Source organism: Rhynchophorus ferrugineus, unplaced genomic scaffold (genome assembly GCF_030347505.1).
Source record: "Rhynchophorus ferrugineus isolate W39M unplaced genomic scaffold, kcgeb_rfMv2 rfM1, whole genome shotgun sequence".
Classification (NCBI taxonomy): Eukaryota; Metazoa; Arthropoda; class Insecta; order Coleoptera; family Curculionidae; genus Rhynchophorus; species Rhynchophorus ferrugineus.
The window spans coordinates 61,163,343-61,180,226 of NW_027472580.1; the positions used below are offsets into that span (position 1 = coordinate 61,163,343).

Here is a 16,884-nt window from a genome sequence, read left to right on the forward strand (position 1 = left end):
TAAAATAGCGACAGTGCTCTCAGCATGGAAAATGAACCCGAAGGGGTTTGGTTTTACCAAATACGATGAGTAACGACGTCGGGGTCTGAGTTTCCCTTCCCTGCTGAAGTGTTGTGGCTTGGGGATTGTACAAGAGAGTTATACGATTGCCATATGAGGTCATGTCTGACCGTTATGTCTTACCACAAGAGGAGACAAACTCAATAAAAACCTAAATTCTATAGTTGGATTGCGCCGAGAGGATACGTGGCTAAATCGTGGGAAAAGCATGTTGAACCATCAATAATTTTCCCCAAAGTATTTAAATAGATTCTTTCACACGTGGGTGAACCATCATCTATGAACAAATTAAGAGACGGCTCACTACACTAGATTAAATATCTAACCTACCCCAGATTAAAACCTTATCCTTTTTTGGCCTGAAAGGGGAAAGGAGAATCCTGTTACCGATTCATAGTCGTGGAAACCTGTAGGAATAAGCGAGTTGGACTGATTTTGTGGAGGCTGCCTCTGAAGATAATGGAGATGATAATATTAGTTAGTTCGGCGAGCTGCTTGTAGGAGAGCTTCTTGAGGCTATCGATATATTGTCGAAGGCCTTCTTGTTCGGAATATTGCTGATCATTTGCGTGGGTATTTAAATAGTAACTAGCTTGTCCAGTAGATAACTTGAAGGTACTTGAGACTGAACAGAGTTGATCTTCCTAATGATTTCGTTATTTTCGGTCTCATAGGTTTTAGCGAGGAAGTCGGCCTTTTTGCGGTCGGTTACCGTTAAAGATCGCCTCGCACCCTCACGTGTACTCCTTCCAAATGAGGCTTTTAGGGAGCCGCTAGAAAGATGGAGGGCCAAGCTTTGATAACATCTTTCACTTCCCGTTTTACTCTACAGGCCTCGTTTTTGTCTACCTTGTTGAGGGTGGATTTTTTTTGGCCTGGAACCGGGTAGGGGAATCCTGTTACGGATACCTGGTCGGGAAGACCCGCAGGAATAAGCGAGTTGGACTAGTTATGTGGAGACTGCCTCTGGGCTACCCACTAAACCCAACCCTATCAGCTGATCCAATGACCCTAACTGATACTTCTTACTGTTAGTAAGGAGGGTGCCCGTAACCGGTAACACCGTTAAGAGGCGCAAGGGCCAGGCAAGGACGTGGCGTCGTTATTACAGCACGCAGCTTGCGGTACATGAGTTAATCGCTCGCCGGAGAAGGTCGAGACAATTTGGAGTTAGAGCACGATGGGGTAGTGTCGGCTGTGATAGAATAAGGCTACGAAAAGCCGTATGAGTTATTGGCCTAAAATATCGGCCAGCTCGGTACTACATCTATTGTCCGAGAGACGAAAACAGGAGAAATATCTCGAGTAAACCTCGGATATAAAATCGTGAACTTGGGGGACGTCTGTTTCTCTATGAATTTGATTGTTCCTGACGAACCAGGGGTCATTGATAATTCTCCTGAGAATTTTGTTTTGAAACACTTGAAGACGTTCCACCTGGCTAGGTGAGACGTATTTTAGATAGACACTGGAGCCGTATAGAACGACTGATCGAACCAGCATCTTGTAAAGGGAGAGATTTTTATAGATAGAGGAAGCCTGCTGGCCCTGTTGATAAGCGGGAACAGCAAATTAAAGACCGAGATCGGCGTTCTCAATTTTAAGACGCGAAATGCTCGGTGCAGAACGCTTCTTGTGAAAGAAGATGGCCTAGGTTTTCTCAGGCCTTTTTCTTGTTGAGGGTGGTACGAGATCTACAATAAAGACGATCCGTGGACCACTTTGAGAGTTAGAATAAGTTGGAACTGCAAGTAATTAATTCTTATAGGAATACTGGATGTCTCGAGCTAGCTGGACACAGCACTCTAGAGTTGGTTAAGTTGATCGATCTGCGGACTTGGTCCGGATTCCAGGAGAATTTTCTGATATCTCCTCTAGTCGGTTTAATTTTAAACCTTGAAGCGAGGGATTTCAATTGCATAGCAGTCACTGATAGTTATTATATTCGGACGATGGTCCGAGTGTAACTCATCGAGAACTTGTACATCAGAAAGACGATTGATATTATGGTTAAAGAAAAGGTCCAAAATGCGTGAAGTGGCTTCTCAGATTCTAGCGCAGCCTTTTACCTACTTTTACCTTATCATGAGCCCTTCTGTCTGATCTCCAGGTCAGTCAGCACTTTCATATAGATCCTTATATCCTGTCACTTACCATTATCATGCGCTCCGCAAAAATAAAACGTACAAAATAGATAAAGCAGTTTGGGGAAATTATTCGCTCGGAGAATTCAGGTAATATGAAATGAAACAGTTATGGTTACATTATGTGACCGTTAGTTATTGAAGTTATATAAAAAGGTTAAATTACAAATAAATAAATAGGATACCAACGGTGTTACCTGAAGATGAGGCTTGCGCAATCGATTGTGTCACGCCTGAACTGAGCCATTGTCAATCAGTGAATGATCCAAAGTATCCTTCAATAATATCCGAAATCAACGTTTCGGGGTTACCAGATCTTCGTAATAGTTTACTAGTCGCTAGCATCCTGCACCTGTTCAATTTCGGGGATAATATTTTTTGGGTATTTTGTTTATTATCTGTATTTATTATTAAATTTATATATGTGGCCGCTATTCTAAGATGTAAATTTGGACATGCCTCAAGGTCGCTACAGCAGATTGGCCTCTCTACCATTCCTCTTTTTTGCATCCTAGGCATGTCATCCATGACCCTTCCTATCTAGATTTATATTTGCCATCGTACATTCTCCATCTCCATTTTCCAACACAACTCCCGTCTTACTTACTCCCCCGACCGCGAATGATAGATTACTCAAGTAATTAGGGACAGAGAACAAGCAGTGTCACAATTTGGGTATAGCCCAACGTTAGAGCGCTTTATAACCTATAGATGTACACGAGTTGCTGCCAGAACTAAATCTAATATACTATCAAACCTCTGATAATAGTAATTCTCCCTAATATTCCTAATATACTTGATGAATATTTCTTATCGGTCTCATACACCATAGACCACTTAATCCCATAGGTTACTCATTCTCGGGACCTCCTCCTCCTCCAGCCCGTCAGAGACCCGTGATCTTCTTATCAATCTGCCGTTGAACTCTCGATGAACTATCCCGAGCTCTTAGCCATTATCACCCATTTATTCCTGGGTCTGGCGAGATTCCTTTCCACCAATTAAAAAATCTTCCTTACAATATCATCTATTTTCTGCTCAACATTTACTCTTCATCAACATCCACCTCTTTATATAGTTAAGATCCATCTTTCGTTATAGTTATAGATCCATCTTCTTGACCATCATCATACCAGACTATTTGATTTATTATTATCTATTTATTTATTATCTATCCAAACTATTTGAGAGAATGATTCTCAATAGTTTCACCTGATCCCTGGAAATCAACTCTCAACTCTCCCCCATCGAGTGTGGTTTTTGATCCAGTCGACCCGCACGATCTCCATCGCGCAATCTTATAGCGCTCTACATCTCTAGTCAAATTGTGTTTTATTGAGTCAAAATAGGATACATATTGTTATAATTCAGGAGCACCGTAAACTGTCTCTTTGAGTGCCACCTGTGCACTGATGATGAGAACTAGAACTAGAACTAGAACTTCTTGAAAAACACTAGAATAGTGACAAAGGGTCATCTATTAAAATGTTAATTAACATTTGAAATCCAGAGAAATAAATTAATTTTTGCAACTCATTATTTGAATCAATTGGGAGCCGACATTTTCATAGCTGAGCTGGTGAAACTTCCTCCTTCTTTTGATTGCGTTTACGGATTGTCCAAACTGCAAAAGCAACTCAGACATGTAGTTAAAAGGTAGATACTCAGAAAACGCATCTATTATCTTACTACTGAATTATCTACTGAAAACATTTCATCAAAAATCATTTTTCAAAATCTAATTAGTACTTGAAAATTGTCGAGTTCAAATTAAAAGATCAGTTTTTCGGAGGTTATTCTATAAAATGATTTGTGAATTTTGATCATCCATGATAATCCCATGAAAAAATCCTTTTTTACTGCCGTTGAAGTAGAAGCTTAAGAAATGTCTCTCAAAGAAATTATTGATTCAATGTCTCTAAATGAAGAATTATCTAAATGCTGAAGCTGGTCGCCTATTTCGGTCATTTCTTGTCTTACTAATCAAAGTCGATACTCCTAAAGCACATTTTTTTTTTGATAACATCTTTATTAAATATGCTTAGTACAATCTTAATTATAGATTAATTTATTACTACATTTCATTTGTACTTGGATTAATTACAAACAAAGCGAGATAAATACATCAATATGTATTGCTAAGCTATAGTTTACATTATCGTATGGTTTGGTTCGCTTCAATCTTCTGATATCCTCCTTGTTGTCCAGTAGTTATATTGCTTCCAAGTTAGTATTATTTCTTCTTGAATGAATTTTCTTTCGTATTTTAAGGCGAAATCTTGGATAACTTCACAAATCCATTTGATTTCCAAGTCATCGTGCAGTTCTTCGTTGGTTACGTAGCCATAGGTATTGGTAATTAATCGAATTTTGTGTTGACAGCGTTGGATGATGGACTAGTTGATTTGAATTTTTAGTGCAGCCCCATATTTGCACCCCATATATTCAAATTCGCTTTATGATTGTCTGATAAATCAATCTCTTTAATTTTAAATCAAGTTGACAGTATATTCCGACTAACCAGTATAATTTTAAAATACATGAATCACTTATTAATCATGTATAATAGTAGATGTTCTCCTAGGTAGAGTATTCTTAGAGGTAATTAATTATCGAATATTGTATTATCTATGTAATATTTCAGAAACTATTAAAATTATTTTAAATAAAAACATAATAATTTTCCTAATACTAAAATTTGCTGAATATTAATTTACATCTAAAATAATGTAGTAATTTAGTAATAATTAAAAGGACAAATGTAGTAAAATAAAGTGCCATTTTATGAGAGTTGTTTATAACTTCAAATAACTGATCACATATGGTTTGAAGTAATGCGGAATCATAAACACCATAACGGACTATCCACTCGGGGTTCAATTTACCCCTATTAGGTCGCCAATGGATAGCAGATGTGTTCGTTTCATTTGTATTTGGTAAACCGAACCCGATACCAACGTCGAGTTGACCAAATAAGGCTTTAAAATATCATATGGCGCTCGTGGCAACGATTCTCGTCCTCAAACGGTGTCGCTCTGAACCGGTACATTCCCTTTTTTAACCATCGGCTTGATACCAACAACAGTAGTGACCGGCGAATTTGTTCTTTTTTTGATACGCCGTTTAAGGAAAAAACGGTCCAATTAATCACATTTGCTTATTAGAAACCGAACGCTATCTAGAAAACATGTTATGGTAGCAATGCAATGTATATTTAATTACATATTTTTGTCTCTAAATGTTGAATATTGACTATATGGTATATAACCTAAATTTTATTTAATACATTATTTCTATAATATCTATTTGTTTATTACCATTAGTTGTTCAAAATATGCCCAATGGACACTCAGTATAAGATCACCTCAGTAAGTGATTCCTTGTGTAAAATATCTTATTTTCAATCTTCGGATTTGATCTTTCAATCAAATCGGATGATAGTGAAAGTTTTAGTCTACGTACCTTACCGCTATTATCAACATTCAACTGATTGGCAACTCCATTGGGGAGCCTTAGAATAATACTGGTAATGGGTTTTAAAGTAATTCCGTAGGACCAAATGGGAAGTATTGATTTCTACACCAGTATATTGTTATCTAAGGATAATCTCGATATACGGTTGATAAGAAAACATGTTTGATTTAGTTTCGTTTAGAATATACTGGAGATATAAAAAATAATATGAATACCATGGAATATAATAGATCTTCTTGGATTTTAGCAACACTGCTTCCATGTAAATAATTCGATGGGTATGTATTACTCAGTTTTCATGCCAAATCTTGGACGTTATATTTTAGTGTGTTATACGCCATGTTCTGTGACTGCTAAAACAAGTGATCAGCGAAATGTGTGATCTCCCAGACTTCGAAAGAAGGTTGGTGCTCGGTGAATGGATGCGTATGTAACGAAAATAGCTGAAATGTTTTCGCGAGCAATAGTATTCATTGTAATGCTAGCATACACAAAACATGGTAAAAAATGATCGGAGAAGAATAGGGACGAAACCCAAAGTTAGTTGATTGAGACTGCAGAACATTAAAAATAATTATTACCAGACAACATAGAACTATCACAGGAAAACTTACAGCAGAACTTAGGACTCACTTAAGTAATATTATTAAAAAAAAAATAGCACTGCGAGAGTTCCACAAAGTTAACATTCATGGAAGGGTTACAATTGCGAGATCCTTTATAACGGATATCAACGTTAATTTGGGAAAGAAATAGTACAATGACAATAAAATCTGTGCATAATTCTAAGGATATGGTATGATCCAGTGAATCATTATTTGCTACAAACGCCAAGTGTATGTATGGAGAACCCTAAAAGAAGCCTACGGTCTGAACTGCCTACTTCCTACAGTCATGTATGGGGGAAGTTTCGTTATAATTTGGGCGAAATTATCGTAGTATTCAGCCATTTCTCTCATTCACATCACTGGCGGATAATTGCGAATGAATAACTAGACATTGAAGACACTTGACATTAAACAGACTTGAAGATGTTTGGTTATTCATAATCATCATCAATCCATAGGCGGTGCTCGGGGATAGTGTCTCAATGATCACGCTGCTGTTGGTGCCGCCGATCTTCGAACAATCTTCACTAAATGTTGCCACAATTCCTCACCATCAACTGTTCTCGCACGTTTTCGATTTTCTTAATTCTTGTCTTTTCAGAGCTGTTCGCTGTGTTTTCCACCGAAATGGTTTATTTCTCCACAGAAGTTTGTGAGGAATTCGTTCACTTTAATTAATTTAACCAATCATCGCAATCTGTACCTCTGAATTTGTTTCTCAAATATGCCCTTGCAATTGTCGCATCTTGTACGGATGACTCCATTTTTAATATGGCTAGAAACATGCAGAATACGCCTTAAGCATCGCATTTCGAAGAGCTGAAGCTTACATTTGTTAAGCTACACAGAAGAAATGGCAAGATAAGCGTTCGAAAGAGGGGAATTTTATTCTTGATTGTAATATTTCTTCTTTTCCACACCCTCCATCTTAGATAATCAAAAGCTACTGCAATCTGACCTATTCGGCTTATTATTTCAGCGGTAGATGGCATTTTTTCTCCTGTTCTTCAACTCCTGCACATGTTTTAACTGGATTCCTAAAAGTTTACAATAGATTTTCGAAACAATACCATTTTTAGTAGCAATTGTCACTTCTAGGTTAATTCGCAAGTTCGATTAGATGTTTAAAAACCCGTCTGTTCTTCTTGGTTTTTCGCATTACTTTTAAAGCCTCATTTGTATGATCTTCATTTGTAACACCTCCCGGACAATTTCTAAGAGATTTATATCTCTTATAGTTCTTACGCTGTTTGCTGTTTCCTTTTTTTCAAGATATGTACAATTGTCGATTTATTCCATGCTATGAAGGCGTTGATACAATGTTTTCCTACCGGCCTTGATAATTTTTATCGCAATTTCTGATCAAGCAGCTTCAGAGGTCTTACCACATTTTAATGATTTTTTGCGGTTCGCAATTCGTCCACTGTTGGCTTGTCATCAGGAAATGAAGTTACTGGAATGTTTGTTGCTGACGGAGTTGTTAAATCCTGTGATGGGTTATGATTATAAAATTGCATCAAGAGTTCCCTCCATCTTCACTTTAACTTAATTACTATACGACTTTAAATTAATTTTAATGACAGAAGAATTTCTTACTATGACTAGCATATTGTCAAACACTGCCATATTCCAAGATTAATAATGTACCCATACATACAACCAAAAATATTCAGTATATGTCAGAATATAATTTTTTTTACTCTTTGTGTTTCCACAATCTGCCCTATATGTAATAAGTATTTCTTATTATATCTACATGGCATGTAGAAAATCACTTAATTAAGCGATCTCCTGTATAAAATATTATCTTAATTAAGTCTTATTCTAAAGCTTATTCTAAAGTCTCTATATGTCCAGTAATCAGATGAGGTGGTGTTAAACGTTTCAGTCTACGTACTTCACTATCACGTAGCATATTTAGCTGATTAGCGAGAATGTTGGGTTGCATTGACACTCTTTCGAAGTACTTCACACAAACAAGTTGAATTACACTCGTTATAGGTTCAAGAGGAATATCGCGTTGTATCACTTTATTTGAAATATACTACGGAGCATCAACAATGGCACGCAACACTTTATTTTGGAACCGCTGAATGATGGATATGTTAGATTTGCTGGCGGTACCCCATAGTTAGATTCCATATGACTAAATAGGCTTGGATATAGACTCATACAGCAATACCTTGTTATCTAATAATAACTTCAATTTGCGGCCGATGAGCCAATACATTTGATATAATTTAAGTCCAAGTTGTTTTCGTTTAGAGAGTATGTGCTTCTTCCAGGTTAGGCGTCGATCTAAGTGCATACCAAAATATTTAACATGCTCTGCTTGGGGGAGTTGACGATGATTGATATTCACTGGTGGACATGTTCTTCTACGCGGGGTAAACGTTACATGGGTGGATTTTGTTTCATTGGCTTTAATGCGCTATCTCTTCAGCCATAACCGTATTTGCTCCAGGTAGGTTTGTAGGTATATTGATACTGTGACTGGATCTGTATGGGATGTTAGGATCTCTGTGTCGTTTGCGTATGTTGCCACAGCAGTTATTTTTGTGGTGGGCAGATCAGCCGTATACAGAAGATACAGTACTGGGCCCAGTACACTACCTTGCGGAACTCCTAAATATACGGGATTTAATTCGGTATGTTCATCGCCTTGATATACATTAAAATGTCTATCAGTGAGTGCAAGCCCGTATGCCATACTTTGTCAAAAGCCTGAGATATATCTAGAAAAGCAGCCGAACAATATCTTTTGGCATTTAGGTCAGTGTATTTTTTTGTTTAGAAGTCTATGCACCTGTTCTATAGTCCCATGCTAATTACGAAAACCAAACTAATGTTCTGGAATAAATTTTCTTTTTTCTATTATATAGTTTAGTTTCTTTATGTATAGTTTCTCGAAAACTTTCGAGATTATCGGTAATAAACTAACAGGCCGGTAGGAGGTCAAATCTTCTGGTATTTTTCCTGGTTTTAGAATCATTAATATTTTAGCTACTTTCCAGATGCTAGAGAAGTAACTAATTCGTAGCATAGCATTAAATATAAATGTTAATAACTTTATACCCTTTTCTGATAGTTCTTTTATAATTTTACCAATAATTAAGTCAAGCTTTTTAAATATTAATCTCTCTCATATTGTTTGTTTAACTTTTTTGACCGTTAATTTCTCGTGCAGTAAGTCCATTTGAAATGGCGAATCCAGAAAGCTAATAATTTTATTTTCGTCATCTTTATGTAGCTGAGACTGGAAAGGTTTAAAAACATTTTTTAAGTGTTTTGAGTAAATGTCGGCCTTCTCTTTATTGCTTCTAGCCTAATTATTTTCGTTTGTTTAATAGGATGGGTTTTATATGGATGGTGTCTCTTAAGCTTTTTTGTTGCTCTCCACAACGAATGGTCTGTAGCCTCAGTTGGTGTCAAATTCTCTAGGTATTCTTGAATGCCTTGGTTTTGTTCATTTTGGATTAGTTCTTTCAGCTCTTTTATTGCCCTATTGAATTATCTTTTATTCTCTTCAGTCCTTTAGTCTTTTGATGTTGCCAATTCCGTCGTAACTTTCTTTTTTCTGCTATCTTTTTCTCTATTGTACATGATATATGTGTATTTTTTCTTGGAGATGTTTCACTGTTGAAATGTGTGTAATGTTTATTGCTATTTATTACTATTTCTATATCCATTTCAGTTTGTAACGGTAACTTTAGAGAGATATTTCGGTCTATGTTTTCTCTAAGGGTCATAGGTCATAGGTCATATACGGGTCAGTTAGTTCTATTATTGCACAGAGAAGAGGGTTTACCTTTGATGGTAATTTTTGAAGAAAGTGTTACTATTATTCGTGAATGATCAGCAGACAGGTCGAAACATGATTCTGCATGACACCTTTTTGTATCAATATTTTTTTTAATACAGAAATCTATAGTATCTGGTTTTTTATTTCTGTCTGAAGACCAATATGTTGGTTCACCAGTAGAGATATGTTGTAAATTATCTGTCTTTATTGCTTTTAGCAGTTCTCTACTTTTTGAGGTTATTATTCTTGGACCCGACTTTAAATGTTTTGCATTGTAATCTCCTTCGGCTATAAATCTATTACCTAGCGTAATGAAGAATTTTTGAAAGGGTTCTGCCTTGTTGTTATGTTTGGGTGGGCAATAAATCGCATTGTCAATGGTCCATGGAGTTCCCCTATGGTTATACTGGTGGCTTGCAGGTAGTCTTTGCGGAATTTCTTTTTCAAAATGCTTTATATCATTTCGAATGATTATGGCTGGACCTCCATGTGCTTTATCATCAGGGTGATTTATATGATAAAGTTTATATTTGGGAATTCTCAAATAAAGTTTTTCCGTAAAATGTGTTTCGGAAACCATCATAACGTCAATATTTTGTTCAGTTACGAACATTTTTAGTTAACGGCGATTTTGTAGCTAATGGTTTCAGGCATTAGGCAAGTTTGCTGACGACAGTTGTGAGTAGACCAAGCATCGTACTCATTTGATCCATTAGTTTGGTCATCATGTTTTCTAATCTAGACATGTTGCTGCTAGTTTCAGTAGGTTGTGATGTGGTTTCTCGTTTTTGTGTTTAACCATTTTCAACCATTTGGGCCAGACATAACTTGTCTGGTTGACTTGGTCTGGTGGATAGACTGGTAGGTGTGAATTGTTTTTGTTGCTGTTAATCCCTTTTTTCTCTTAAGGCAGGATAGAGTTTCTGCTGTAGTTGTTCGTGAACTGCGCAACCCTTGTAGTTCGCTGGATGATTTCCGTTACAATTAGCACATTTCACTTTATCATCGCGAACTTTAGGAGTACAATCTCCTGTTTTGTGTTCTCCTGCACATTTTACGCATTTAAATGACTTGCGACAGTAAGTTTTTGTGTGCCCGTGCGCTTGACACCTCGTGCATTGTGGTATAATCATTTTTGTATGTGGCGGTTCGCATTTAATAATATTGTTTTCTAATTTGGTGATTTTATACACCGTCTTATTATTTCCATTAGGTTTTAAATCAATATAGAACATAGGCAGAGGGTTTTTTTGTCGTGCGATGTCGTATATTGTGAACATTTACGACCTCGTGGCCTTGTTCAGCTAGGGCTACCTTGATGGTGTTAAGGTCCGTCCCGTGATGTAATCCTTTTAACACGAATTTATATGTTCTCTCGGATTTTTGCCTGAATGTATGGAACTGGGTGTTCCTTTCGTCTAATTCTTTTACTAGAACTTTAAAGTGCTCCGCTTCAAACAACTGTATTTCTTATTGTTTCATAGCTCACTATTACCTCCTAATTTATACAGTCCATAAAGACTGTAAGGTGTACGCATATTTTCGATGTATCAACAGCGATATGTATACGGAATTAAATCGATAACAATATATCGATATTTCTTTTTGTTGTAAGCGTAAATAAATGTAAGAAATTATGTTGTTTAAACGCTTATCGTTTATTTAATTTTCTATCGGTAAAAGATCAGTATATAATATACATTTATCAGTATATATATTATGAAATATAAAAATACATTTATTATTGTTGACCTTTATAAAAAAACTTAAGTTGCCCCTCCCTTAAAATACCCCTTTGGAAGGCACGCTGATGACCACAATTAGTAAGCGACTCATTGCCGGTTTAAACAGATTAAGATATACACTTCGAGAATGCTTACTTTTAGCAAGTGCAGCAAGATAAATTAAGCTCATCGTAGCCGTCGTTTTTTTTATTTGTTCTCGAGAAAATGATCTTTGATGTCTCTAGAAGTCGAATTTACATTTATTTTCACCTTCTGAAGATATAGTTAGGATTGATGCGGCTGCAGATATTCTAAAATATATATTCTGAAATAAAGTTTCTAAATATTGACGTCGCTTTTACACATGCATCAAGTTTTGTGAAGAGAGATGAAACGAGGATCTAGCAATATTGAAACTGCATATTTCATATTACATTCTTCTAAAGACATATTATATTAAATCTGACCAAAACTGATTTCTACTGCAAATGTAGCTAATGCTAGAAGTAATCCTTAATTCGCTTCAATCGCACAACTCACAATAGACAAAATTTTAGAAATGGTGATATAATATTCGTCGGATGCCTCTCTCTATATTACTATGATAAATACAGATATTTTTGGATGTCGATATATCGATAATTAGCAGAAATATTTTTGCAACACTTTAAGGCATATATTTACAGTGTATTATAATATTGATATGTGATAAAAGCCTGGCTAAATTTGGTGCTTACTTATACTTTGGCAAACCAACAGAACAAGTTGAACCTTACAGGCTTATTTCGCTGTTACATGCGATTTCAAAATTATTTGAGAAACTGCTATTAACACGTATTAAACCATTTATAGAAATACCAGATTTCCAGTTTGGATTTCGAAATTTACACTTGACAATCGACCAAGTGCACAGAATACTTAAAACTATTTCGGCTAGAGTTCCACCGGGTAGTTGCTTGGGACCACTCCTATATCTGCTTTATACTGCTGATATTCAAACAACAAAAGAAACAGTCCTTGAAACATTTGCCGACGACACAGTTATCACGGCAAAAGATGTAGCTCTATCTAAGGCTGTATAAAAAGCACAAGTAGCGGTCAACAAGATCTACAAATGGATTAGAGACTGAAAATACAGTTTAATAGCTTCATATCTGTTCATAAAAATTATCATGGTATTACGGTAAAATGGTAAAAACCCAATTATATCACTTGGCGGACGCCCGATTCCTCAAACAGAATCAGCCAAATACTTCGGAATATATCCCGATGGTAGGTTAAACTGGAAACATTATGTTAGACAAAAAGCAGAACACATTAGACTCAAAGTCAAGCAACTGTACTGGAGCAATATATAAGTGGATGAAACAATAAGTAAGTGGAAGCAATACAGCTACTGGAAAACACGCACGCAACAAGCAAAAGATTGGAGTGAACCAAACCACACAAACTTGTTTAGTGTATAAGTTTATTCGCCTTGCATGCCTTGCTCGTTTTGCTTATATATTAACGCAAATACAACAGAACAGTAGTAATAAATTAATTTGTAAATCAAGATTGTACTAAGCATATCTAATGTAAAGTGTTATTAACAAAAAACTTGTGCTTTGATCAGCGATATCTATTACCCCGATGTAAATTAAATAAATTCGATGCCGTATTGCAAGTAAAGACCAGCAATAGCGAGTAACAGACAGTAAACAAGTCTTGTATGACATTGCAAGTGTTGTAATGGAAATTATATTCACTAGCCTTCTGTTCAGCAATTGTTCGAATTTACGCAGCTTGATCTGACTGTCGCATGGTTTCGAAAGCCTTAAAAAGCCTCAAAAAAGCCCGAAAATCGATCTATGATTTGGATCTCCTCAAAAACAAAATCGTTTTTTTAAACACAGTGTGTGACTTTCGAGCAGTTACTAAATTTCTGATTTAGTTATTAGGTTTCTGGAATTGTTTTTAAATTCTTTATTCTTCTCAATCGATTCAGAAGGATATCCTCAAAGTGATGTTTTGGACGGAAATAAATAGGTTGCAGAAAAATATGACTTGATTTTTGAACGAGGAAGAAAACTTGATCTATAAGTAATTAGCTATCTTGAGACGAATGACTTTATTGTCGCCCAATATCTCGATTCCAGAAAGTTATTTCATAAGACTGGATACTAAAAGAATCTTGATATTTGTGCCCACACGCATATACAGCGACAGTAGAAATATACCTAGTTTCTATTTGTGAATATCTGTTGAAACTAAATTAAATTGAGCCATTTTTGAAACGAATGATGAAATCGATCGAGCGATGAAAACTATAGTATTGACAATAATGTGTGAAAAATTTGAAATTGAAACCCGGAAAAATTTCAGAAACGTTTCCAAAGCTCGTATTGATGTCAAGGTGGGATTAGATTAGAAAATCAGGCGGTCAAAAAGATTAGGTCAATAGGAAAGGCGTTTCCTTTCATCACAATAACTCTATACCACACACTTCCACACTTCTTTCTATACCACAAAACAGTTGAGGATATATATATATATATATATATATATATATATATATATATATATATATATCAAAAGATAAAGCTTAGTTATCAAAATCAGTATTTGTTCTTTAATGACAGATTCTTGGGTAAACAGCTATATTAATAAATATAAAAATCACTAAGTAGAAATGCCTTCACAAAAAGTAACTGTATGGTACGGATTTTGAACCAGCTGTGCCAGTGGTGCTGATTATAATGCCATCTCGATAACAGCCAACTATAGAATGATGATAACCGATTTTTTTAACCCAAATTGAATAATAAGGTTGTGGACGACATGTAGTTCCACCAGGAGGGCGCTGTGTGATGACCATTTTGCATGAATGATTTAACATTATCAAATAAGTTCAAATTATCTATTGCAATGATGTTGCATTTGATCTTACTAGACTTCTTGAGTTGCAATCCACGAATACACACAGGCAGTGTAATTAACAAAACCATTTGAAGCATTTGTATGAATGATAAGTATTAAAAACAAATTCGTTAATACCTTACATACAGGTTTCATTCTATTTCAAATATGTGAATTCTTTAAATATCTATCACTTATCACTTTATTACTAATTCTACGATGAAGTTTTCACAATATTAAGAAATTATTACGCAGTTTGTTAAAGTTATATTTTTATTATATTTGTAAATTTTTATTATTATATTTGTCATATTTTTATGTAAAACGTTATATTGTTTTACATACTATAAAATTGAAATGATGGAATGCCTAATAATAATGTTAATAATAGATAATAAGGGAACTGAGAAATAAAAATAGAAAGGAATTCTAAACACGCTATTTAGTCAAAGTACTTTTCAGATAATTAAATATTCCATTACACTAAGATTAGTAAAAATGGGTTTGTGCGATGTATTTTACGATGTAGTGTCTAATAGATTTTATCACTAAATACTTATCAAATAAATAACAAAAAAGGAGTTTAGTTCAAAGCTATTTTTTATTAAATTTATAGGTATTGAAGTTCATTGAAGTCCACTTAAATTAAAACACTCGTTTTAGGTAATTAACAGAAGTGAGCTATAATGTTTAGCTGCTGATAACCACTGCACGTTCGAGGATTCCAAGTATCGACTTTCGCAACTTTCCAATATTTTAATAAGGATCATTGTAGAATAACATGCATTAATGATCTATTCTTAAAATTACTAGGTTGACTGTTTATATAATATATTTCACACTAATTTAATTTGTGTTAATCTTCTGTGCTTGTCGTTATTAAATAACCTAATCTAATCATCTTTTTTCTATTTTGTATTATTGAGTTATATACAGATGCTAATCATGGAAGGCTCAAAATTGCAGTTTTGAGATTTATTACTTTTGTTGTTTGATTTGAACTGCTGCCTAAGCCCATTAAATAGTTTTAGAAACTTGTATTGATGCTGTTCCATCATATCCCAATTATCAGTTTTGGTTTTAACGATTTAAAAGTGACTACTTTGATATCAGCGACACAGATTAGCGTGGTACTAAAAATATCGAAGACACTGAAATATGACTTACTGGATGAAAACCCAGCTAAAACTTTCAGATATATTGGAGGTTGATGTTTGAAACTGTTCCAGATGATTATATCCGATGAGAAAGATCCAAAATAAAATACCATAGACTAATAGACAAATTCATAGTGAGAAAAACGTGTTCTATTCGCCACATATTGTTCATTGTGACTTTTAGATCTGTTTTAAATCTTCAAATTCATACATTCAAAATAGATTTCCTCTAATGAAGAGGTATTAGGTATTATTATTATAGTCCGCGAGGCATATTTTGATAATCTTGTGCATTTTCACCTTCAAAGACCTTCTCACCTTTTTACCTTCTTGATAGTTAACGACAGAGACAAGTTTAAGTGTCTAACGTCTGAAGATCCCCACTTGGATCTTACCACACTTCATCGAAGATCACAATCAAAATTATTTTAATAATGATATTCAACGAGAGTAAAGAATGAAATATAATAATACTTCTGTGTAAATTAAAGTAACAGTAAATAATATAACAGCTAAATAAATAGATAATAAGGTTATATCGAACAATTATTTGACAATCAAACATTAGAATAGGATTTGTATGGTGGGAGTGGTGATAATTCACTTTTAACTAATTCTATCGACTGTATTAGTTATGAAATTGATAATGATATAAACCCAGACATTCATTTTAGTTGAAAGCTTTTATTTCAATGGACAAAAACATGTCATCTTGTCGAATTGAATGTTAGGAACTACCGAATTAAAACAGCCAATAGATGGAAAACATTTGAACCTTTCGGTAGTCAAAAAAGTAGTAGAATAAAATTAATAATTACTATTTAGTTTGAAAGCGTCTTTTCTAATAGTTTTTAACAGTGACGGAGATGTACGTTTTATACTGATTTTTAGAGAGAAATCGAAAAAGATAATTGATGGGATGTTTGTGTACATTATTTTAAGTTAGCAAATGACAGTATAAAATTAATTTTATATTTTAGTGACACTTTGCGTATTGAAAAAAGTAATGGCACAATT

The 16,884-nt window shown here is 34.8% G+C and overlaps 1 protein-coding gene across 1 annotated transcript in view; it reads right to left on the reverse strand.

Annotated features, from left to right (window-relative positions):
• Positions 1 to 11,309: 11,309 nt before the first annotated feature.
• LOC143200740 (uncharacterized) overlaps positions 11,310 to 16,884 on the reverse strand; it is a 43,836-nt gene continuing 38,261 nt past the window's right edge. Inside the window, exon 4 of the mRNA XM_076411343.1 lies at positions 11,310 to 11,402. Within this exon, the coding sequence (XP_076267458.1) occupies positions 11,310 to 11,402 (93 nt within the window). The remainder of the gene's footprint in view (positions 11,403 to 16,884) is intronic.